Source organism: Dendropsophus ebraccatus, chromosome 9, assembly GCF_027789765.1.
Source record: "Dendropsophus ebraccatus isolate aDenEbr1 chromosome 9, aDenEbr1.pat, whole genome shotgun sequence".
Lineage (NCBI taxonomy): Eukaryota > Metazoa > Chordata > Amphibia > Anura > Hylidae > Dendropsophus > Dendropsophus ebraccatus.
This window is the reverse complement of record NC_091462.1, coordinates 20,433,523-20,460,467: the sequence shown is the minus strand read 5'-3', so window position 1 is coordinate 20,460,467 and position 26,945 is coordinate 20,433,523. Positions and strand designations below refer to the sequence as shown.

Genomic DNA, 26,945 nt, shown 5'->3' with positions numbered 1-26,945 from the left:
GTGGAGGTCTGGTCTGGAGTCTGAGTCAATGCTATAGGAATTGGGTGTGTGGTCTGTATTCATTCTGGGGTCTCCTGAAGGTGGTCACATGTACGATGTGTGATTTACCCCATAGGTGGGGTGAATGGACGGGGCATACTAAAACTCATTGTTGGCCATTCTTAATCGGTAACAAGTATGCTGTTATGCCTGCAGCAGGACCTAAGGGGGGCACACGGCCATATGCATTTGGAACTACATTGAAAAGGTGTTAACATTTTCCACAACATGCTACGGATACTTTCAAATGCTAAGCGTAAAGGCTCGCCCCTAGGACAATATACAACCTATGGCCCAGAGTTCTCCAGGGGATGCTAAACAGGCACAGTGCTAAGTAATCTAGCGTAGCCTCCTTATTCCAGCAATTGGGGTCATGTGCAGTTGGGCAACATATCAGTGACTCTAAAACACTTGGGCAATTGAGAGCGAGCAGGGTTGTGCTGTCACTACATAGGATTTATAAGGAATAATTGCTTCTGTGCATAGAGAACACGGCCTGAAGGTGCACAAGTCCAGTGTCCGGATTCCTTTATATATGTCCGGTTACTCATCCTGGCCTCGAGCGGACATGCGGCCAGAGATCATAAATCTGAACGTCTCACACCGCCTGACAAATGGTCTCATGTGGAAGATCACACTCAGCAAGAACAATGGACAAGAGATCAAGAGGCTGCTGCTCGGCTTCACTTAGTCCTACTGCTTGCCAGGGGGCTCAGCTTCCTATCAGGATAAATGGACAAGAGGTTAAAAGTTATCCAGTTTGGGTCCCACCTGGGGACCAGCCTCTACCATAAGTGAGCTAACAGTAACCCTTTCACGACCAAACCCTACCTTTACCCTTGTTTGCCTAGTCTGCGGCACAATGTATTCGATTACATTGGGTGACGGTTTACAATCTAGTTTGTAGGCAAATACATTCCAGGAACTATTTTTCTACGGGTTTTCGGAATGTAGGAGGAAACCTCAGCATTTCAGCTCTGGCAAGTTCTGCATGTTCCTTGTATTACATAGAAAGATATCAATGTGAGTGGCCGCTGTGTAATACAACATATCAACCTGCAGGGGGATTACAGCTGATCTTTGGGGGTTCAAAGGGGTTATCCAGTGCGACAAAAACATGGCCACTTTTTTCCAGAGACAGCACCACTCCAGTTCAGGTGTGGTTTGTGTGCGGTCTCTGGAAAAAAAAAAGTGGCACTGGATAACTCCTTTAAGAAGATGAATCTGTGTCGATTAGATGATCAGCAGGTCATAAAATCCCTTTAAAAAAGTTGTCATGATGAGCAGAGGACCCCTTTATGACAGCTCCAGGGCGGTAGTCTCCTGTGCTTCTCCAGCTGTTGAAAAACTACTAGCACTAACAACTATAGTTCTGTAACAGCTAGAGAACCACAGGTGTTGGAGACCACTGTCCTGGGACTTACGAAAATAATGCTCATAGCCACAATGTAATGCACCATTTCATTTGATCACCATGGGTTTAAGAAGCTAGATCCATGGTGAGACGATCAGATGATCACCAGGCCTGTTTAACTTAAAAAATGATTTGTTACGTTGAGCAGAGGACCCCTTTTAAAGGAGAAGTCCGGGGTCTGACTTCTTTCAAAAGAGTCGGCGACGTGTCAGGTCAGCCCAGACCAGGAAGCAGCTGGAGGACCGGGAACATCGCTGGAGCCGAGGAGGTAGGTGCATGTTATGTTCAGTTTGAAAATAAAGACCAACCTTAGGGCCCTATTCCACCGGATGATTATCGTTCAGATTATCGTTAAATCGTTCGAATCCAAACGATAATCGTTCAGTTGAAATGCAGTTAACGATTAACGACCGAACGAGAAATGGTTGATCGCTTTATGAGACCTGGACCTATTTTTATCGTTGTTCGTTCGCAAATCGTTCGCACTGAATAAATAGCGGATAAATAGCGAATACAAAACGATCGCTATTACGATCATAAGTAACGATTATCGTTCCATGGAAATGAGTGAACGTTTTCAGGTCTTTCGCAATAGCGGTCGTTTGAGATCGTTAATCTTAACGATTATGCAAACGATAATCGTCCGGTGGAATAGGGCCCTTAGACTTCTCCTTTCAGACAGCTGTATGTCCCAGACCAGTGGTCTCCAGCCTGTGTCCAGGGTGCTGGAACAACTGGAGAGTCACATGTCCGAGAACACTGCCCTATGGCTTACAAAAACAATTTTTATGACAATGATTTACAACATTTAAGAGCATGGGGATTTACAGTAGATTGTCTGGGTCTTCAGAAGGTTCATCTGCATCAATCCGCTGATCCCTGAACCCTTTAACACAGTCTCCGACCTTTGGCTCTACAGAGGTGGCAAAACTGCAACTCCCAGAATGACAGAACTGCCATTGGCTGTCCGGGCAGGCAGTTGTAGATTTGCAGACCAAAATCTTCGGTCTTAAAGAAAAAATCTTTAGTAGATCTTTTTAGATTTAAAAACATAAAATCCCAAAAGTCCATGTTCTCACATTAATAATAAGTAACCTAAGCTCCACCACCAATGCCAAGATCAAAGGTGTCTTGATGGATTTAGCAAACAACGTCCCTATTCTAGATCTGCTTTGACAGGTATTCTGCAACTGCAAACGTCCTATGGGACTTCTGTCCCCACTTAACCTGCTCCTTCTCCAACAGAGCCCATACATCTGTCCGGGGCTCCTGTAACATCATTACAAGAGGAGATAGAAATGGGGTCACCTTAATGAGAAGCCCGATTACATTTCATGCCCTCCACTGGAAAATTAGTTAAGCCACCAACCATAAAGTGACCATTTCCTACCTTTCTTCCAACAAGCCCGTCATTGTGCGCACCTGACAGTAAGTGAGACGCTTTCAGCCTCTTGCTAATATGCCTGGAAGAAAAAGTCTCGGATGTCGGCCCCGGCAGCATTCCTGCGCAACAGTGGGGTTAGCTGACGGCGGTGGCACTCGTCCAACGCAGCAGAGCTTGTTTCTATTGACATCTATGCTAACTAAGCACAATCGACAGCTCAGATAGTGTGACTTTCAATCCACTTACAGTAGCACAGTCTTAGCGGAGTGAAAACATAAAACACCAGTACTTGTCAATGAGGACTAGATGCAGGAGGAAACGCTTGGGTTGATTTTTGGATAGTGAGAACTGCAACTACTTCTTTTGGTTATCTATACGTCTAAGCATGTATACAACCATCTTGGCTTTGTGAAGATACTCTTAGGGCCCTATTACACGGGAAATTTATTGTGCAAAAAATCGTTATATCGTTCGAATTTAAAACGATAAACATTCTGTGTAATTGCAGGCACTAATTGAAAAATCGTTCGTCTGTCATTGATCGTTGATTTAGATCTGAACCTAAAATCGTCGTTAATCGTTCGCTGTAATTCCACATTCGTTTGCTCAAGTTCAGCATTTGTTCACTAATCGTTCTAATAGGACCCTTAGACCAGGGATGGGGAACCTTTGGCCCTCCAGCTGTTGCAAAACTACAATTCCAATGGGTTCTGTCCTGGGGCCTGTTCAGCAGGTGATGCAGTTATTTTCCTAAAAACAACTTTTAAACTGGCAGCCCCGTGCCCAACGGCCGTGGCCTAGATTGTGTATGCATTAGGCTGGCACACCCTCTCTGTCCCTCCTCATCATTAGGAATGCTCCAGGCAGATTGTCTCCTATTCATCACCTGTGTAAGCACAGCACAGGGGCTGGATCGTTAAGGCACCTGTGCAATGTTCAGACAGGAGAAAATGTTCCAGTGGCATCTCTAATGATGAAGAGGGTGGGGAGGAGGTACAGAGGGGTGGTGCAAAGTTAGGGCACAGATACTCCCGTAGGGCACAGGGCTGCCAGTTTAAAAGTTGTTTTTTAGCACAATTACTGCATCACCTGCCGAACGGACCCCAGGACAGATCTTGGATTAAAACCAGCTATCTGAAGGTATAAGTGGTTTGGGGGGTCACATTGTGGGTACAGAGCCGCTTTAATGTTTTCCAGGCAGCCTTAGGGCCCTATTACACAGAGCGATAATCAGCCAAATCAGATTATCGCTCTGTATAATAAAGAGAACGATCAGCCGTTACAATTGATTATCGGTTGATTGTGTCAATTAATGTACAGCCCTTGCTGATCGAGCTGTGTAATACAGCCCTTAGGGCTGCATCCAACATCAGCTGCAAAGTTTGCTCAACTCAAACAGCCGTATACGCATTCAACCGACTGCATTACCATGAGTGGACTCTTTCCAACGTGCCAATGTGTTGTAGATGCTATGTGGTAGGGTTGCTAGAGAGCAAATGCAATCCCATTGAGACACTATGGGGTGAGAGACAAAAGATGGCAAAGATTGGTTTCAGTAAATGTAACAGATGGGCAAAGACGCACCTGTCTAGGGATACAAATATCAGCAGAATTGTGGATCTTTCAGATCAGGTCATACAACCACCATGCATGCTATCATCTTGCAAGATAGTTCCAAATTCTAGATGTTGTCCCAGAAATCCAGTCATTCCAGATCTCAAGAGATTATGATGGAAGTTGTACACATCATCGATAACTAAACCATTGACTTTGCAGATCAATAAAAAGTTGCCAGATCCTGTAAACTATGGCCAGAAACCACATTATAGTCACATTACGGCTGTCCGTTCTGGAAAATACAGGATGTTATTTGCATTTGGATTATGATGACCTGGAATGGCCTAATACTGATATCGGGCAACCTTTAACCTGTCTCCACTCATAATTATCAGACTGGGTCTTGCAGGGGTCCCCAGTTAGAAGTGCCCCCCTAGGTTAGCCTAGACTACCCAATTATGGTTACAGGTGTCAACAACTTAACCACAAAAAAAAAAAAAAGAAAAGATCCTTATGAAGAATTAAAATCCACAATGTTCCAAAGAAAAAAAGTTCGGAAACCATCTAGAATTTTAGATCCACCAAGGAATTAGGTGCAAACATTAGACGGAGCGCAGGAACAGGCCCTCCGTTCACTGAAGGCGCACCTGAGAGGGATTAAATTGTACATTTAAATACACGATGAATTATTCATCCTATAAGGAATGTTCCCTGCGAGGTGACCGAGCCCTCACACAATAGAAGACGGATTACGGGCTTAGAAACACACTTGCTGCTCGGCACAAATCGCCTATATTTACAGATGCAGCCCCAGTGAATTTTTGACCCTTGTGTTATTTGTGGTAGACGGATGGCTGCCAGAATTTCATGCTGAATGAAGCAGTCACACTTAACCAAGCCCTAGTGTATTATATTTCCACACTGATTAATACCTGTGTAAGGAAAAGCCAGCTTTTGTAAGAAAACTAATCCGGGGGCCGTGCGTATAGAGTACCAACACGTAACACGCAGTAATAGCTCATATAAAGCCGGCTGATTCCCTTCCCTTAGATAAGACATTGATGGGGGTCCTCCAATCCCAGGGACCATTGCTGGTTAGTATATGGAATGCTGCATCGCCTCCTTTTTATTGTTCCTTCAAATGAAGAACTGTTCCTGGGACCCCTCCATCAGCCGGGTTTCTCCAATGGTCTATCCTAACAAGATGGTAAAGACCCAGAGAGCCCCTTTAACCTTCCATTAGCCTACTAAAACTTGCCATATAGTCAAGTAACAGTGGCTATATACTCATTTGTCCAACAGCTATGCACCCACACCCAACCTCTCCATGTGTTCTTAATAGGAGATACTTTCTCCCCGAAAAAACGGACATGTTTATCTTATAGTTTTCATATGTGCAATACTTTGGGCCTGACATAAAAATTGGGCTTGATGCCCATGGTAGCTAAATAAAAGCTGCAATGTGACAGGCTGCCGTAGACAACAAGGTTGTTTTTTTGTTTGTTTGTTTTTTAAAATATACTTGACTGTGTTCAAATTTCTGTTGGTCACCATTGGAAACAGACTACAAACAGATTCCCTCCAATTGGTTGTCAGACATGTGACCTGAAGCAGGACCAGCTGGCTATTTAATATGCATGGGGTTCTCCTGACAAATGTCAGGAGTAGATATGAGAGGACATATTGGATTTCAAGATTTCCACAGCTCCATGTTAGGCTTTGTCTCCTCTCTCAGGTGAGCAGTACATGTATTGGAGGGATTGGGAGTCTGTTGGTTAAAGGAGAGTTCAGATTATAACTAATTTATCTGGGCAGCTTAAAGGGATTGTCCTTGCCCCTAATCTCAGTATAGTCCCAGCTACGGTGACACCATTTGTCCTATGTCCTAGAAAATTATATGGCTGTGTTGGCAAGCTGAGGGGGCATCGTTTTTTTATCTGCTAGGACAACCCCGCAAACTGTACAAACTCCCATAATGCATTGCCCTCTGGTGACAAGAATCAGGTTATGTCAATTTTAATACTGATACTGAAATAAGTGGAGATTTCCTTTAAGACAATACAGATATAAATAATAAAAATATGGAAGCCTGCACAGTTTTCACAGCTTCCTCCATATACCTGCAGAACCTTACACCATAATTACACCAGACGGACTTTGTTCTAGCGACCGTTGTTGACAGGGAATATATTGTCTTGGATCAACACTGGGGATCATTGTTTTATACCCCCTCCCTGCCCCTCATTACGCAGACAACAGAACACCTAATAAGACATTTTTTTCCTCCTGATATCTTATACTTTAATAACAGGTTAGAATAACTTGAATTAAGATCCTGAATACCTGGTAACACTGTATTGCTGCTTTTAGGGGAAAGGGGGTGTTAAATATTGGAAAATTCCCAGGGTCTTTTCATTACAGCTTTCAGATATTTAAAGGAGAAGTCCGGCAAAAAATTTTATTACAGTATTGTATTGCCCCCTAAAAGTTATACAAATCCCGAAATGCTTATAAAGAGCTTTTTTCCCTGCATTTACTACTGCATTAAGGCTTCACTTCCTGGATAACATGATGATGTCACTTCCTGGATAACATGGTGATGTCACTTTCTGGATAAAATGGTGATGTCACGACCCGACTCCCAGAGCTGTGCGGCTGTGGCTGCTGGAGAGGATGATGGCAGGGGGACACTGAGGGACACAGGGCACTGGAGGGACACCGAGCATCCCCCTGCCATCATCCTCTCCAGCAGCCACAGCCCGCACAGCTCTGGGAGTCGGGTCGTGACATCACCATTTTATCCAGAAAGTGACATCACCATGTTATCCAGGAAGTGACATCACCATGCTATCCAGGAAGTGAAGCCTTGATGCAGTAGTAAGTACAGGGGAAAAAAAACTTTATATGCATTTCCTATAATGCATTATATGCATTATAAGGTGAGGGTCCGGAGAGCGAGTGTATAAGGTGAGGGTCCGGAGAGCGAGTGTATAAGGTGAGGGTCCGGAGAGCGAGTGTATAAGGTGAGGGTCCGGAGAGCGAGTGTATAAGGTGAGGGTCCGGAGAGCGAGTGTATAAGGTGAGGGGCCCGAGCATGGGTGTATAAGGTGTGGGATTGGAGAGCAGGTGTATAAGGTGCCGGGCCAGGAAGCAAGTGTATACGGTAAGGGGCCAGAGAGCACATCCATGTCCATATACTACAGTCCTTGTATTTTCAGGAATCACCTTTTCTTTCCTTCGAGGTGTTAATTTACTGTAAACAAACGCCTCAGGAGATGCAAACAACTAATTGGAAATTCCTGACACCGCCATAGAAAATTCCCACTTTTTCCTTATTTACAGGCCTCTATACACCCGTATTAGTACACTGAGGTGTTAGGACCTTTGTCAATCACTGGTCAACAAAACATTGTTGTATAATGAAAAATAATGCAACATTCCTAGGTACTTTGTGTTTCCATCTCCCTCTTTTTTCAAGGTCTCTGCTTGCAGTCACTGAATGGGAACAATCCTACACATTATAAGGTTTCTTTCCCTTAAAGTTTTTTCAAACATCCAAAAATGTATCTTTTCAAAAGTTTTTTTGACACATGCATCTTAAAATAAAATAAAACAAACTTCTGAAAAACTTCTAGTTTTTTTTTTTTTGTTTGTTTGTTTTTTAATCTGAGCACTGTATAATAAGCCCAGCCGTGTTATAGGAATTTCCATTGTCTTCCTCCAAGGAGAGAAAGGTTTCTCATAATTCTTATTCCTTAAAAATGGAGGGAAATCGATGAAAAGCGTGAATTCCTGGGGTACAATGTAAGAATTTCTAGACCCCCAGTAACCGACTCTTATCCTCGAAAAGAAAGGTCAAAAAGTTCTAGAATAACAAGGCGTGTCTATCATCTCCGGCAGCACAAAAGAAAAGGGATTTTATTACCAGAAATCAGACCACAAAAGGACACCAACAAAAAGGTATTGAGGAGACACATAACTGCGGAGCACTTTCCCATTATAATGCGCGATTTTCATTTCTTTCAGGAAAGCGGGCAAAGCTGAAAGCCAGAGACCTCAACCCTGCACATTCTTACCGGCCGGCAAGTCTCTACACATCACCATTTATCGCTTCCTTCAAGGTGAGATGGTGTTTGTAGGTCAAGCCCTGGAGAGGAGAAGCCTCCAGTCTGATCTATTGCCTCTCCTCCATCTTCTTCTAATTGAAGATGTAGATCTGTATCATGTAAAAATGTTACCGTAAACAAAGACCAGGATGCAATTGTCCTTAAAGAGAGTGAGGAGAATTAAAAAGATTTACAAAAACAAAAAACAAGAGGAAATCCATGGCCAGAGATGAGCGCAACTCAAGCATGCCTAAGTCTGATCATTCTAGTGGCTGAAGTAGTTGGAGGCATCCATAGGAAGTCCTGGCCATAGGCTGTATCCATGTTTTTCCGGACTCCATAGGGTTGTATCCAACTTCTTTAGCCACCGGTATTCAAATGCCAAAGGATAGGACTCCAGCAGGCTCAAGTTGCGCTCATCTCTAGCTATAGCCCTGCTCCATGGAGAAACCAAAGCCAAGGTAAGTCCAGAAACTATTATTGAACAGTAATTGACATTCCCATAACTGGGATTACACATCATTTCATAGTATAAAACTTCTCCTCGGACACTACAGCTGTGCCCTAACTACTTTCTCTTTGGTAGTTCCCGCTATTTCCCCAATAACTACGATAGTTTTCCTCCTCCTTCCCTGGTGACCACAACATGTCCCAACCACAACCATAAGGTCCATCACCCTCATCGGTCAAGAATCTCACATGTATGGGGGCAACCCATAACTAAACCCATTCATTCTTTGGTTTTTCAGAAGACATGTGACTTCTTTCATGCACTATTGAAGAAACATGTTGGATCAGATGATGAAGGCAACACTTTGGGCTGATACACATCCACTGGGAGAAAATGGCAACCAATAAAATATTGTAAGGTTTATGTGTATTCATGACATTTTAGACTAGCACATTTATTACAATACTATTCCAATGTGACAGCTGGAGCTGCCGCTGTCTTCTATGGAAGCCAGGTTCTGGAGATCTTGGGATGATCTGTTCAATTCAATCATCTTCAGCAGAAACATGTCAAAATGTGATGGACAATCGGGTCAAGGATGTGCTTGAGAAATTTATGGAGAGAGGAAAGGTCAGAGCGCTGTCAAGGTTGACTCTCACTTTGCTCGAGGGGCTTTCAATACGACATACCTCCATGGAGGCTGCTTAACGCACTGAAGCCTGACCGAGGTATGGACGACAAGAAAAAGTATTATCGTTATAAAGTCCAATGTACAAGGGGCTCACTATACTGTATACTGGTGCAAGTATTCACTAGCTGTACTGCAACCCCCCCCCCCCCCCCCTCCATCCCCACCTGCTGTGCACAATGCTTTTACAGGCTCCGAACAGTTGGAATCACCATGTTCTAACATTGCGTTTCTGATGCCAGTCCAAATTCAGGGACAATTTTGAATCACCATTAGAGATGGCGCAACCTGAGCATGCTCGAGTCCAATCATTTGTCATTTGAATACCAGTAGCTGAAGAAGTTGGATGCAGCCCTAGGGAGTCCTGGAAAACATGGATACGGCCATAGGCCACAGACTGTATCCATGTTTTCCCAGGACTCCCTAGGGCTGCATCCAACTACTTGAGCCACCGATATTCAAATGCCAAAGGATCGGACTCAAGCATGCTCATGTTGCGCCATCTATATCAAACAACAAAGGAATAGAACCTGCAACGTCAGCATTGTCTAGAGTTTCTGTACAGGAAGTAATGGGTATTTTCTGACACATACCTCCCAACCTTCTGAAGGTATGCATTCATTCTCCTTCCAGTCTTACAAGCCGTCACTGGGTGTGAACAGGCCTTTACTCCGATGTGTACACTGTGACACTCTGGGAATTTTAAAAATTCATTGGCTTGTAGTTTATTAATAGAAGACGCAAAAGGCATCGAGGAGAAGTTCTAGCAAATGGGAATCCTCAGCTGTCCCATGTGTTGTTTTAGGATATTAAGATTTCAAGAGGGAAATGGATATCTTTCTTTATATTACTGTATACAAAATCAGCCAAGCGCCGTGATTATTACAAATATTTTTACAGATTACCCTGCGATATAGGTGCGAGGGTGCAAGAAGTTTCATATATACGAAAGAAAGAGCCTGTGGAGCCTCATTCAGGAGTCTCGAAACACAGTTTATGTTTGGTATACTGGTAATTCTGAATACAAAAAGTCAGAAAATGTTATTGTAAAGTCAAACAAATTTTTTGTCGCATGCTGGCATAGGCCGAGTTCACACCTGCGCCCAAAGGCTCATTCACTCCACCAAAAAACAGAGCTGGATGGTCCAACACATCCCAATGACTTTAAGGGTATGTGCACACTACGGAATCCCGACAGAAAACCCGTTGCGGATTCCGCAGCTCGCATCCGTTCGCTGACTTGTTGGCATCTCCGCCCGTGCCATAGACTCCATTCTATGGTCGGGCGGATTCTGCCGTCCGTCCAAAGAATGAACCTGTTCATTCTTTGGATGGACGGTGGAATCAGGCCGTGCATAAAATGGAGTCTATGGCACAGGCGGATAACACGCGCGCCCACCAGAGTCTGCGAGTGCGAGCTGCCCGTGGTGGGCACGTACCCTAACAGGTGCATCAAGTTATCAGTAAAACTAGAGGATTTTTTTTAACCTAAAGCGGACATTTTCCGGTTCAAAAATTCCTTCTAAAACAGCAGTTTTATTGTCTAATAACGTGTTATATTGAAATGTAGAAAAGATTGTCAATTAGGCTGAGGCTTCAATGACTAGCTATACGGAACAGATGCTCGGAGACAAGTGGCTACAGCTGTCACTGCCGAGATACAGTCATCAATGTACATTCAGCAGTTTGGGGGATATCATGACATTAGACAGAAATACAAAAAATACACAAAAGGTTTTTTTTTTTGTACCAAGAAATCGGAAGAATATAATTGTAAGAGACCTCAAAAAATAAATCAATATACAAAAATAGCGAAAAATCCTGCTTATACAATAGGGTGACAAACAATTTTTTTTTTTTTTTTTTACTATTTCTTGCCTACAGTCATTATATAGAGGTATGCATCCTAAAAGCCAGGGCCCCGGGCAGCTTGGGCGTAAATCTACAGTCTTAAACTTAATGGCAGGTTTTGCTGTATTGTGTAATGACAGAAAGAAAGTGCTGACTCCTGCAGTGAAAGGGACATGAAATGTTCTCGGGCGATGTAGCAATACAGCATAACGCACATATCTGGAAAATAGGTTTTTGTAAAACGTATTATATTAAATACAAAAAGAAAAAAAAAAAGATTGAAACGTAACATGCCCGATCCTTCTTTTCTCCAACATCATCTGTCAGGGGTCGGTAGGCCGCCATACACGTTAGACAGTCAGCCAGTCCAGTGGTTTTGCTCAGACAAACCATACCCTTAAAATGTTTCATTCTTGGTCCTGAAAGGGTTAAACTCCAGCATGTCATACGCATTAAAATTTTATCAAGGTTTTCTTGTGAAAATGTCGACTTTAAGAGCTCTCCTGATATGTATTTGTATTCGCCCATGACATTTGAATCATCTTTATTTTAAGGTTTGCATTGGGACAATCCTCTGTTAATCCTCCTGGAAATGCATGAATGTATTGACAACTGGGTGTTACCATCTACCTTGTCAAAGAGGTGGTTCCTGTGCAGCCTCATAATGTCAGCACTGATTGATCACTGTCAGGCTGGATAGGGACACGCCCCTTTGACATAGTGAATGCAAACACCCAGTTGTTAAACTTTTCCTACATATCCAGGAGAAATTGCAGAAGAAAAACAAAATGCAAAGGGAAAATGATCCAGAATTATTATTTTGTGGGGAACATTTTTACCAAAAAAAAAAGACAAGTTAGGAGAGCAGGCAGATGCAGAGGGAAGACGTGTCACAGCAGGGGATCATGGGAACTTTCAGCCTTGCTGAGTGGACAGGTGACACATCTTGGAGGAATGTATCACTGACTGTATGTGAATGGATTCCAAGCAGCTTAGTTACAGGACTTGATAAAACGTAACCCTGTGTATATAGGAAACAATTATTACATACAACATATAGCTAAACCTAAATGTGAGCAAACTGCAAAATTATGGGATAAGGCAAACCCAAGTAATCAGATGATCGCTTCCAAAAGCCAGCTAGACACATTTGCCTACAGCGGCCACTACAGGCAAAATGTAGTACTACATTGCTTTCATTTTAATGAAGTCAATACATGGCTGGGCCGAGTCCTCCAATGGAAGGATACATGAGGGTTATATTACTATCCAATTTTTAATGTACAGTGAAATTCCTTTAATCCGGCAACCAAGAATCTAGAAATCTGATAGTTCTAATATTGATAAAATTTAGATTGTGAGAGATATGCATGATGAAAAGTTCTGTACGGTGCGGTGGTATATGTTGACACTATATAAATCATATGTATGGATACGATTGCAAGCTATAGGTAAAAGCACTAAACAATGATCTGCTCTTTCCCTATTAGAGCACCAAGAGTTGCCCTGTCTCTTTAATGCTCCTCTTGTTAGCCGTCTGAGCCCCTTCAAGAACGCAGAGAAAGGCAAACATCTTCAGGACAGAGAGCAAACACAGCATGTAAGACTGCAAGCCGATCTAAGAGAGAGCTTTAAGAATTGTCGCCGCTGCCGCGAAGGCACGAAGAACACCTGTGAACAGATGGTGCAACATCTTCAACTTTTTATGACTACAACTCCCAGCATGCCCTTAGGGCTGGTTTTAGATCAGTCTCATCGGTCCCACGGTCAGGATAGCAATGAAACGCGGCTGTATTACGCTGGTGTGAAGCCGGCCTCTTTGCAACATATAAAGGAACGGAGAGTGCTTGTAGGTAGGAAGCCACCCAGCACACGATTGACTGATTGACGAGCAGATCACATTTTTGGTGTAGCTGTAGGTGTTCAGGTGTCGGCCTCTTCCTACGGGCTGCAATAAATCGTATTCTTAACAATATATAAATATTTATATGTCATAAGGTCACATTCACACCAAGAATTCAGACTCATATAAAAACGTCCATGTTGGCAACCAAATGTTTTATAGATGTGCTTGTTGGGATTCCAATGTCCTCAGCTAAAGCCTTATAACCAAGGTGGGGCCTATGGGCACATTCACCAATGGGAGGGGAGTCCTACAATCCCTTTGTTATGGGGCTCCTCTCTATGGAAGCCTAAAATTTGGTGCCATTATTTATATATGCCTTTGTAATTTAATGCTGGCACCATCACAGTCTCTGAGCTTTAGGAATCAAACAACCTGAACTCAAGTGCCAGTGTTTATCTTAGCCAGCGCCAAAGGTAAGTGTGGCTGGCATACACTGTTATGGCGGCATCTATAACATGTACGCTGGTTGTGCCATTAACGCACTGTTACTTGGGCATCCACTGCAAGCTTATACCATCAAGTAGGCATCTAAGACAGCCATGTACAGTCATGGAGGCAATTGCAGCAGTCACATATTGTCATGGGGTATCCACAGCAGGCACATACACTGGCACATACCATCATGAGTGCCATCTGTTGCAGACATACATTGTCACTGGGACATCTGTAGCTGGAATCATGGTTTTGATGGCATCAGAGGCAGGGACATAATATTTTAAGGGCATCTGGTGCAGGAATACACTGTCATAGGAGTAAACACAAAGGCACATCATGTGGGCATCCCCAGCAGGCACATGCCATCATGGGGGCACCTACGACAGGCACATCCTATAATGTGGGCAGCTACAACAGGCACATACCATCATGTAGACATCCACGACAGGCACATTCCATCATGGAGGCACCTACAACAGACACATCCCATCATGGAGGCACCTACGATAGGCACATCCCATCATGGAGGCACCTACGATAGGCACATCCCATCATGGAGGCACCTACGATAGGCACATCCCATCATGGAGGCACCTACGACAGGCACATACCATCATGGTGGGATCTACGATAGGCACATCCCATCATGGAGGCACCTATGACAGGCACATCCCATCATGTAGGCACCTACGACAGGCACATACCATCATGGGGGCATCAAAAAACAGCACACACTGTCATTGGGATATCCATGGCAGGCACACAATAGTTTTGGGCATCTTTGGTTCATTCTCAAGAGCTAAGGGTGAGGAAAAAATTAATTAATAAATGTTAAACTCATTATTAAAAAATAAAAAAACTCATTGGTGGGCTTCCCATAGAGAATGTTTGTTTTCCAAGGCAGTGGGTTGTACCCATCTTCCAACTTTCCAACACTGGAGGGCAATGCCCTGGTATACAAACATTTATAATACCCAGCATACTAATGTAAGTCCTGACCAACCAAACAAAAAGTGACCTAAATTACCAAGCGCCCCCCCATTAAGTAACATCACGTAGCGTCGCCGGCCTCAATTCTCAGCTCTGATAATGTCAACATTATCCCTACGCACCTAGGAGACTCCCGAGACCTCAATAAACGCATGGGAAAAGTGTATCTACAAGTCTGGCTGTAACAGCTACAGTGAATTTTCCATAGAACGGCCAATTAGAGAGAACATAGAACAATGTACAATAAGCGGCCTCTTCTTATTCCAGTCACTGCCGAGATCAGGGCAGAAATGAGCATACATAATGCGGCCACAATGGCCGTAATCACAAGTGTGACAGTGAATTTACGCTGATTGCAATGGCTGCCTAATCTCACACTAGCTTTTGACATCAGGCGTGTCTGGATTGTTCGTGTCTGCGGTAAATCCTGCACGTCGCTAAATGGGCTTCACGAGGACAGTAAGTGGGAAAAGGCTGCGCTGTAAATACCGTGATTAGCACAGTCTGGGGAATTAGGACACGAGGAGCCAATTAGAACATTATCCCACCGGCTGATACCAGAGAGTCCACCTGTCGCTGAGAAACACGGCCGCCACCCCCAGTTATCTGGGGGATCATAAACATAACTTTTGTGTATCATTCTATAGAATTATAAAAATATGTTAGTCACACATGGCATTTTTTTCTCAGGAAAATGCAATTTTGTTAGTGTTTTTCTGAATATTTTGTATGATAGAAAATCAATGCTGAACTATGTATCTTTACAAGTAATGTGTTTTTCTTTTCTTCTTTTCTTGTCCCATAAAGCTCAATTTTTGAGCTCAAGCTCAAAATCTCCTTTACAAAATATTAGTATTTTAATTTTTTTTTTTTTTAATTCATTCTTATCTATTTTTTTTGTTGTTTAATTTTTCCAAGTCACTTGGTCATGATCTTTAATGAAAAAAAAAAAACCATAGAATGTGACAATTAAATGTGTGTTGTTTTTCAAATTTATCAAGAGAAATCCTTGAAGCAATGGATCATGTGACTCGTGGTAAGGAAAACACCATGGGGAAAAAATGCAAGCACTAAAATGCAATATTTTTGGATAAATGCCACAAAAAAACATGAAGCAAAAACGTGTTTTTATTAGGTTTTAAAAAAAATTGTTAAGGTGGCCTAAGGGTGTTGGGATTAACCGCCATATTAACCCTCGATAACCCGTGCATGCATGAGGCCTTCCAGGGCTCCTAGTCAGCACATTGATCAGATACGTGTGGCTTGTCATTACCTGTTTGTTGACTGAGGTGGCGGTCACAGGAAGGTCTGTGTAGGTCAGCACCGGTCACTACGGTACACAACAAGGTGTCTGTCATCATGGCTGAGGTTACATAACAACCAAAGCCACATGTAAGACGGCCATAAGGTGCTCAGTAGTGACAAAAGCATCATGCACCGTTTTTTCCAGGACAAAAATTAAAGGCGACCTATTATTGTACAAACTTCTAAGATGCCATAAAGTCATTATTGCTGCTATCCCCCAAAACTGGGTTCCCCTGCCCCGTTCGGTCTGGTTGCCATGGCTGGAGGCAGCCGTTTTACGCAGAATCTGTAACTCCCATAGACGTAAATGGGAACTGAATAGCACCGGGAGCTATGCTGTTTCCATAACTCGAGAGCCGAAACATCAATCATGCATGGTTGTAAATCATCATTTTTCGGCAGCACATGTTCCCGTGTGAACAGCGGATGTGCTGCTGACAATAGCGAAGAGACATGCGACTGATACTGCGACCATTTCAACGTGTATCGGGCAGCTTAAAGGCCTGAGCCATATAAATCAGTGCCAATGTAGGAACTGGAACTGTTACCCTTAGCAACTAATCAGCTTTTAAGGCAGGTTTAGAAATGTAAGAGGAGGCCTAATTGGTTGCTATGGGCAACTGCTCATACACAAGGCCTAGTAAGGACTAGAGATAAAGCGTCAACTCTATGGTCACTCTATGAGATGTAGTGATATTATTCTCCCATAAAGCATCTGGTGTGAAAGGAGAAGTTTAATGTGGGCTAAACTGCAAAAAAAAAAAAAAAAAAGGCCAATAACAAATAGGAAAAAAAAACACCACAATCCTCCCGGCTGCGGCTGAAGAAAATGTATAGTAACAGGGAGGGTCCGGCACAAAGAAGCTTCAACGCCTTGTAAAAATGACTATTAACCCTTCAGCTGCAGCCATAGCAACATCAGGAGGAACATAAAGTCCTAGGTCGGTGGTGTCAGGGGAACGGCCACGGTTGCTATGGGCAACTACTCCATTTTCTCCTTGCACCAATGTATTTCTCTCACAGATTTTATGAACCTATAAAATCCTCATAGGAAAAGTTAGGGGACAACTATTTACAAGAATCAACCCAAACTTCCCATTGTAGTCTATGGCCGCCGAATAGGCAAAACAGGCAACACTGTTAGATGCTCCTACATCATAACTAGAGATGAGCGAACCGGGTTCGGGTTTCAGTCGATCTGAACCCGAACGTTCCATATTTGATTAGCTGGGGCTGCTGAACTTGGATAAAGCTCTAAGGTTGTCTGGAAAACATGGATACAGCCAATGACTATATCCATGTTTTCCACATAGCCTTAGGGCTTTATCCAACTCCAGCAGCCACCGCTAATCAAATGCCGAACGTTCGGGTTTGGATGGACTCCAGCATGGGTTCGCTTATCTCTAATCACAACATATGAATGACACTCTTAGGGCCCTATCACACGGGACGATTATCGTGCGAAAAATCGTTATATCGTTCGAATGTAAACGATAATCGTTCTGTGTAATTGCAGGCAACGATCTAAAAATCGTTCGTATGTCGTTGATTTAGATCTGAACCTAAAATTATCGTTAATCGTTCGCTCAAGTCCCGCATTTTTTCACTAATCGTTCAGTGTAATTGCACATTGTTCATTGTTTTGCTGGGATCAGAAGGAATAAACGATCATAGTAACGATCGTATCTAACGACCATCGTTCTGTGTAATACGGTGAACGATTTCAGGTTAACGATAAACAATCTCTTTTGCGATCGTTCATCGTTAATGCTGCGTTTACACGGAGCGATAGTTCGCCCGATCGTACGATTAACGATATCGAAAGAACTTTTTTTTTTAGAACAATCAGTGTTTAGACGGAACGATATATCGTACGGAAAAATCGTTCTGCGATCGCTTAAGCCTATGTCGCGCATAGGTTACAATGGTGAACGACTGTTTACACGGAATGATCTGCGAATTTTTTGCAATCGATGAACGACGATTTAAGAACATGTTGTAAGATCAAAATGAAAGATATCTCGCTCGTTGTTTGATCGTTCGCTGCGAATTCGATCGTTATTGTGTAAATTCGAACGATAATCGTTCCGTGTAAACGCAGCATAACTGTTTAAAATCGTTTAAACCCTTTCTTTATTTAAACTCACTGTAACGGAGATACTTTTGTGCAACCATAATAATAATGTGACAAGATTCTCATACGCCTATGCTAAGTGCTGATCTCTCTCTGGATCAGTAGACGCTGGAGGAAGAAGGCTTTTCTGTCGTGTAATCCAATTGCGGGTAACAATATCCTGTCTCTGACCAGGTGACATTTTACTGTAAATCCAGCCCAACCCCCCTACAACTGCATCAGTCCGAGCTGTAACCAGGCAAACGCAATAAATCCTATAAAACCTAAACACGGTTCACAGTCCTGTACGTCACCAACTCAAGAATCCTGCTCCAGCCTAAACAAGTCACTGCCACCTACAGGCCAAAAGTGGAATAACAATCTCAATTTAAAGAATACAATGGGCTATACATGTGCTTTACTATATACTGGTTTTTGCTATGTTACCATGTGCGATATACTGGTCTGATGTCTCACAACACGCATTGGCTCTTTAGATATGCACATCTCTTACTGCTTTAAATGCAATAAAAAACACCGCTGTCTGTCCTAGAATTTATGAGAATCTAATGAGAGTTCTACAAGTGACGATTTTCTCCTGGCCAGAGTGGTCTGTCACAAAACGATGACTTCCATCATGCCCCAACAGCCGCAGGCATCTCACTCCCATTGTGTCATGGCAGTGACAGTGATCTCCAACCAGTGGCTTTCCCCCTGTTCTAAAACTACAACTCCCATCATGTCTTGACAGTCACAGAGGTGTTCAACCAGTGGCTCTCCAGCTGTCCCAAAACTACAACTCCCATTGTGTACTGGCAGTCACAGTCATCTCCAACCAGTGGTTTCCCCCATCCTAAACTACAACTCTCATCATGTCTTGACAGCTGCAGACATGTCCAACCAGTGGCTCTCCAGCTGTCCCAAAACTACAACTCCCATTATACCCTTACAGTTGTCATCTCAAACAGGTGTCTCACTACGACTCCCATCGGGTCCTGAAAGCCGCAGAGAACTCCAACCAGTGGCTGTCACAAAACTACAACTCCTATCATGTCCCGATAGCCACGGTGATCTCCAACCAATAGCTCTCCAGCTGCTGCAAGACTGCAACTCCCATCATGCCCTGACAACTACTGTGATCTCCAGCCAGCAGCTGGAGGGCCACAAGTCTTCCTGCATTCATATTATTCACATTAATCTCATATTTACCTCATTTTAGATTACACTAAAGACAAAAATGCAAGTAATGCCCTCCTGACGTATACATAGAAAAAGGCCTGGTTACTTGCACCTGTGGGTGACTAATGGCTGTCACACTGCAAAGGTATTCCCCCGGCAGACAAAAGGTTACACAGGAAATTCCAAAAACTGCAAAGAGGACCTGCTGGGACTTGTTGTCCTGCTCCAAGCCTACTATAAATGCTGGACCTAGAATGGACATTATTTGGGTGATCTATAGATAAGCACAACCTATGGGGGGGGTCTCTACTGCACAATGTATGCCTATTTGGGTATAATGTACATATACCCATATACCCAATATAACACAGTCAATACATAACATTCGCACTATACATAACACTGCATTATATTATATCATATATACAAGACAAGTGCATTGAGGCCATTGTAGGAACAAGAGCCCCAATGCACTTGCCTTGTATGTATAATATAATACACTGGTCCTGTATATACAGTATAATGCACTGGTCCTATATATAATATAATACACTGGTCCTGTATATACAGTATAATGCACTGGTCCTATATATAATATAATACACTGGTCCTGTATATACAGTATAATGCACTGGTCCTATATATAATATAATACACTGGTCCTGTATATACAGTATAATGCACTGGTCCTATATATAATATAATACACTGGTCCTGTATATACAGTATAATGCACTGGTCCTATATATAATATAATACACTGGTCCTGTATTTATAGTATATTGCACTGGTCCTATATATAATATAATACACTGGTCCTGTATATACAGTATAATGCACTGGTCCTATATATAATATAATACACTGGTCCTGTATTTATAGTATATTGCACTGGTCTTGTATATACACTATAATGCACTGGATATATATATATATATATATATATATATATATATATATATATATATATATTATAATGCACTGTTCCCATATATACAGTAAAATGTACCGGTCCTGTATGGATAGTATAATACACCGGTCTAGCAAATATAGTATAATGGACCGGTCTTGTATGGACAGTGTAATACACTGCTATATATATATATATATATATATATATATATATATATATATATATATGTATATATATATATATATGATGAGGCACCTGCTATATATATTTGTATATAGTATGATGCACCTGACACCCATAAGGGAGCCTCTTCTCTTCCTTGCAGAGCACTGTCCCCCTCCCCCCTGCAGCAGGAGTACCCAGCTCTGCAGACCCCCGGAGGGGAGCACTCACCCCACTACTGTGCAGCTCCGGCCCCGACCACCTCCTGCCCCGGATCTGCGCTGCGACTACACTGCGATCCCCGGGCTCAGCTACTCTAACAGCAGGGGGCGGGGCGTGGAGCCACACCCACCGGGGCGGGGTCACCTATCAGATCGGAGTCATGTGTCCAGCACGGAGCTGGATATTACTACTCAGTACGGATTATATATTATATATTATAGAGTGGGGGCGGTACCACTGTATCTAAGCCCAGCCACCTCTGCAGAGCTTCTCTTTACATTGCGTGCTAGTCTGGTCTCTGCATTGCATTCCATTGTGTATCTAAGCCTGCTCTCCGTCGGAGTGTATCTAATCGTATCTAGGCGTGTAAATCTGAAGATATAGTAAATATTACTGTGGTTACTGTTACATTCGGGAACAGGCAGACACAACCTGTGGCTCTCCAGCTACTGCAGGACTACAACTCCCAGCATGCCCTGACAACCTGTGGCTCTCCAGCTACTGCAGGACTACAACTCCCAGCATGCCCTGACAACCTGTGGCTCTCCAACTACTGCAGTAATACAACTCCCAGCATGCCCTGACAACCTGTGGCTCTCCAGCTAATGCAGGACTACAACTCCCAGCATGCCCTGACAACCTGTGGCTCTCCAGCTAATGCAGGACTACAACTCCCAGCATGCCCTGACAACCTGTGGCTCTCCAGCTGAGAACAGGTTTTTGTTCCTAGCTACAGGTAGATACACCAGGATATTAATAAGAGGCGTCCAAGCTTTGATACAGTTAGATACACAAGCGTGCAAACATCAGGATTGTAAGCGAAGATACAGGTAGATACACTAGGTGCTGACGCCTGGCTTCGAAGCTTAGATAAGATTAGATACACAGCAACGCTGACAAATGGTTTGTAGGCTTAGATACAGTTTGATACACTGTGATGAAAACTGGATCCACTGCAATGCAGGTAGATCCATCGGGATCCAGATAACTTGTTCGTTTAGATATGCTGGGTGTTGTAGTTTCTCAAGACACACAGATGTACAGAAGGGGCCTTTTAAGCTTAGATACATTGATATACCTTTGTAAGCTTAGATACATTGATATACCTTTGTAAGCTTAGATACATTGATATACCTTTGTAAGCTTAGATACCAAATCTACAGTAGATTTAGTTTGATGCAGAAGGAGAAGCATTGTATAGCAGAGCATGCAGCAGATAGGTTATCTGATAGAAGGGCAGGGACTATAAATCCCAGCATGCCGCAGCACATCCTCACATGTCGCAGGTGCAGAGCTTGTTACAGTGTATCAGGATACATCCACATGTAACAGATCAATCTAATGGTGCGTTTACTCGAAGTGATAATTCGCCCAATCAATCGTTTAACGATTTTGAAGCAACGGTTTGGTTTTTATAAGGATCAGCGTTTAGACGAATAAACCGTTAGAAAATTCGTAAGAAAAATCGTTATTGCGATCGTTTTAAGATCGCTTAAGCCTATCTCACACATAGGGTGAATCTTTGAAAGACAGTTTAGACGAAGCGATTTGCGAATTTTTAGCGAACGACGATTTGAGAACACGTTGAAAGATCACAATGAACGATTTCTCGCTCGGCGCTTGGTCGTTCGCTGTGCTTACACGAGCCGATTATCGCTCAAATGCAATCGTTATCGCGAAAATTTGAATGATAATCGTTCCGTGTAAATGCAGCAATGTACTTTGTAATAAGAAAAATAACTAATATCACATTGACCCACAACCCCCACCGGCCGGCAAACATGTCAGTGTTCACATAGTGTCCTACCCCAGGGCAATCCCGGCTGATCACGATGGGAGCAGTAGTTCTAGTTACCTGCAAGAGATACGGACAATTAACTTTCTATTGATTAGTGGAAAAACTACCTCCATTGTTTAAGCCGCCCTGAGGGCATGAAGTAGTCAGCGACCAACTCTACTGGTTGTTCCATGTGACCCCTCAGTGTAAACACTGGCCATTGCTTACTGGCTGGGCTCCTTTAACCCCTTAACTACAGGATAGTTTTTAAAACAACTCTGCTTCACTACGATTTATTTTTAGAAGAAATCAGCCATATTTTTCTAACCCCCTTAAAGGGGTACTCCAGTGGGAAAAAAATCATGTTCCAGTCTTTCATTACTTATCAGCTGCTGTATGTCCTTTCCAGTCTGACACAGTGCTCTCTGCTGCCATCTCTGTCCATGTCAGGAACTGTCCAGAGCGGGAGAGGATTTCTTGTTCAATATTTTTATTGAAAAGCAGGAGAGGATTTCTATGGGGATTTGCTACTGCTCTGGACAGTTCCTGTCACGGACAGAGGTGGCAGCAGAGAGCAGTGTGTCAGACTGGAAAGAATACACCACTTCCTGCAGGACATACTGCAGCTGATAAGTACTGGAAGACTGGAGATTTTTAAATAGAAGTAAATTACAAATCTATATAACTTTCTGATAACAGTTGATATAAACAATTGTTTTTTTCAACCAGAGTACCCCTTTAGGGTGCGTTCACACCTACAGGATCCGCAGCAGATTTGATGCTGTGTTCAGTTATTTAAATGAAATCTGCTGCGGATCCGGTAAGTGTGAACGTACCCTAAGAACAAAAACACATAACTACATAAAATCAGAAAACCCCTTTAACCGTTCCAGCGGATCTTCCCGTACAATAAGAAGCATTTCAGTCCTCTAATGTCTAAGGACCCGCGGACGAGTCACATAGATAAAACATTGTGCAGGAAACCTGAGAGGCAGATGAGAAGTAACCGGAGCCGAGCGATGACGTGAGGCCTACCTTCCAGAATTATAAAATAGCCAGCCTCGCAGCACAAAGGCCCAGACAAAGCCAAGGGCCCAAAGGGATCGGCTGTCCGGAGTCAGATCCGACGCTTACGGGAAACAAGGCGATTCTTCGGAGGACGGAGATTTGCGCCATCGAGACTGGATGGAGACATCGTAACGTGTCACACAGACCTTAAAAAAAAAAGGGAAATGAAGTGTCATCCCGCCCCATCCATCAAAGTGACACTTCAGAGATAAGAGGGGTGGTGAAGACTGCGAGAGGGTAGGGGACGGCGATCATCATGAACTTGTCAATATAGAAAACATAGGAAAAGCAATATATAAGCCATACGCCATATACCCATAAGCCTCTGCTCACATACTCCCTTTAAATGCATATACTCTTACAGGAATTCCTTTAATCCGGCATCAATAGGACGTTAAAGGCTCCAACTTGTAAGGTATTCTATATCAGTAGTCTCCTACCTGCTGCAAAACTACAATTCCCAGCATGCCTGGACAGCCGTTGGCTGTCCAGGCATTTCGGGAGTTGTAGTTTTGCATCAGCTCAAGGGCCACTGGCTGCAATCCACAGTTCTAAGTGTAAGGGTATCCCGATGTATACAAATCCCAAAGTAGTGACACACTAATTATATATATTATAGCTGTGTACAATCTGCGTGCTGTGAGCACCCCTAGTGGCAGATGTGGGTAGTTGCTTTGAGGTTCTAAAATGCAGTGGAAATATAGTTCAGTTCCAGGCATAGGGAGTGTGGTCTTTATAAGTTTAGGAGATCTGTGGTGGGATCTGTATCAGTTTAGGGGTCTGGTCTGGGAGCTTTATTAGATTCGGTGGTGTGATCGGGGGTCTGTATTAGTTTAGAGGGTCTGTATTAGTTAAAGGGAACCTGTCACCTCCCGTGCCGGGGTGAAGGTCGCCCAACCCTCCACTAGAGCCCCGGATACTCACCCCATCTCGCCAAGTCCCGCTTCTGGAGCCGGTCCTGGGACAAAGATATCACTGTCGGAAGCCCGGCGCGCATGGTGCAGAGATGAGTCCGACGCCCATAGAGAATGAATGAAGCCGTCATTCTCTATGGGCGTCGGACTCATCTCTGCACCATGCGCGCCGGGCTTCCAACAGTGATATCTCCGTCCCGGAACCGGATTCAGGAGTGGGACTTGGCGAGATGGGGTGAGTATCCGGGGCTCTAGTGGGGGGTCGGGCGGCCTTCACCCTGGCACAGGGGGTGACAGGTTCCCTTTAAGGGGATCTAGTCTGGGTTGTGTATTATTTAAGGAGATCTAGTCTGGGGCCTGTATTAGTTTAGGGGATCTAGTCTGGGGTCTGTATTAGTTTAGGGGATCTAGTCTGGGGTGTGTATTAGTTTAGGGGATCTAGTCTGGGGTCTGTATTAGTTTATGGGATCTAGCCTAGGGTGTATTAGTTAAGAAGATCTAGTCTGGGGCCTGTATTAGTTTAGGGGATCTAGTCTGGGGTCTGTATCAGTTTAGGGGATCTAGTCTGGTGTCTGTATTAGTTTAGGGGATCTAGTCTGGGGTGTGTATTAGTTAAGGAGATCTAGTCTGGGGCCTGTATTAGTTTAGGGCATCTAGTCTGGGGTCTGTATCAGTTTAGGGCATGTGATCTGAGGTACTTATTAGTTTAAGGAGTCTGGTCTAGGGTCTGTATTAGTTTAGGTGTAGTGATCTGGACAGAGGTTTATACCAGTTAGTCAAGTGATCTGAGGTCTGTATTAGTTTAGGGAGTCTGGTCTGGGGTCTCCATTAGTTTACGGGTCTGGTCTGTGGGTTTTATTAGTTTAGGCAGTGTGATTTCAGGTCTGTATTAGTTCAGGGGGTCTGTATTTAGGGAGTCTGGTCTGGAGTCTGCATTACCTAGACAGGGGTCTATTTCAGTTTTGGGCACGTGATCTGGGCTCTCTATTAGTTTAAAGTGACTCTGTACCCACAATCTGACCTCCCAAACCACTTGTACCTTCAGATAGCTGCTTTTAACCCAAGATCTGTCCTGGGGTCCGTTGACAGGTGATGCAGTTATTGTCCTAAAAAAAAAAAACTTTTAAACTTGCAGCCCTGTGCCAAACGGCCGTGGCTTAGAATGTCTGTGCATTAGGCTGGCACAACCTCTCTGTCCCTCCTCCCCGCCCTCCTCATCATTAGGAATGCTCCAGGCAGATTGTCTCCTATTCATCAGCTGTGAGAACACGGCACATGGGCTGGATCATTAAGGCACCTGTGCAGTTTTCACTGGAGGGGAATAGGAAATATCCTGCCCAGGGGCATTCCTAATGATGAAGAGGGTGGGGAGGAGGGACGGAAGGGTAGTGCAAGGTTAGGGCACAGATACTCTAGGCCACGGCTGTTGGACACGGGGCTGCAAGTTTAACATTAACTGCATCACCTGCCGAACGGACCCCAGGACAGATCTTGGATTAAAAGCAGCTATCCGAAGGTACAAGTGGTTTTGGGGGGGGGGGGGGGGGGTCAGATTGTGGGTAAAGAGTCGCTCTAAGCAGTGTGATCTGGGCTATGTATTAGTTAGGCTAGGTTCAGACAGTTTTTTTTTTTACCCTTTTTTTGCAAAAAAATGGATGAAAAATGGATGCAACTGTGTGCATCAATTTTTCAATTTACTTCTATTATAAGAAAAAAAAACGGATCAAAACGAATGTTTTTTTGACTTACAAAACATGTGGTCGACCACGTTTTTGTGTCAGTCAAAGAAAAACGAATCCGTTTTGATCCGTTTTTTTTATAATGGAAGTCAATGGAAAAACGGATGCACACAGTTACATCCGTTTTTCATCCGTTTCTTGCAAAAACGGGTGAGAAAAACGGATTGCAAAAATGCAGTGTGAACCTAGCCTTAGAGTGTGTGATGAAAATGGCTATATTGGTGATTTATATTCTGTAGGACGGTGCCATGTTCTATATAAATAGACGGAAGCAGAAGATAAATATTTTAATACTACCTACTGAAAATCCCAACTCTCTCTCGGTCCCTTTTACCCCAAAATACTTAACCTAAATCTTAAAAGTGACTATATTAATAGAAAGTAAAACAAAAAAAGTACTATTTCTGCACATTTTTGTCCCTAATGATTTTTTTTTTTTTTTACAGAAAAATAAAACACAAAATAAAGATATACAAGATAAAAGTGCGGTCATGGGATCTGTGAATTTTGTCATTGTCTATGCAGAAACATGTAACATTAGCATAAGCGATGAATTTCCATTTCGTGCTTTCAATCTATCATTTATTAGAAGGAGGGACGGACACAGGGCGTAAACTGTAATTCAATTTTATTTTATTTTTTTTAGTTTGACATTTTCAGATAAAATACCATGCAATCTGCCAGTGTATCATACATCTGTCATAGTAAGAGCTGGAGACGTATCCTGGGGGG

The 26,945-nt window shown here is 43.3% G+C and overlaps 2 protein-coding genes across 5 annotated transcripts in view; one reads left to right on the top strand and one right to left on the bottom strand.

The window, feature by feature from the left end:
* The window catches only part of LOC138800742 (uncharacterized), a 38,660-nt gene extending 25,277 nt beyond the window's left edge, over positions 1-13,383 (top strand). Inside the window, exons 3-4 of one of the 2 annotated variants that reach the window (XR_011364513.1) lie at positions 8,421-8,515; positions 9,250-9,338. Coding sequence is in view for 1 of the 2 variants with exons in the window: in XM_069982674.1 (XP_069838775.1) it covers positions 8,421-8,515; positions 12,981-13,378 (493 nt within the window). In the remaining variant the exon portion in view is untranslated. Of the gene's footprint in view, positions 1-8,420; positions 8,516-9,249; positions 9,339-12,980 lie in introns of those variants that run through there. The other variant, XM_069982674.1, reaches the window with a different exon arrangement.
* LYPD6B (LY6/PLAUR domain containing 6B) overlaps positions 1-20,794 on the bottom strand; it is a 43,426-nt gene extending 22,632 nt beyond the window's left edge. For 2 of the 3 annotated variants that reach the window (XM_069982675.1, XM_069982678.1), the window contains exon 1: positions 20,725-20,794. The gene's annotated coding sequence lies outside the window, so the exon portion shown is untranslated. The remainder of the gene's footprint in view (positions 1-20,724) is intronic. The other variant, XM_069982676.1, reaches the window with a different exon arrangement.
* Positions 20,795-26,945: the final 6,151 nt, after the last annotated feature.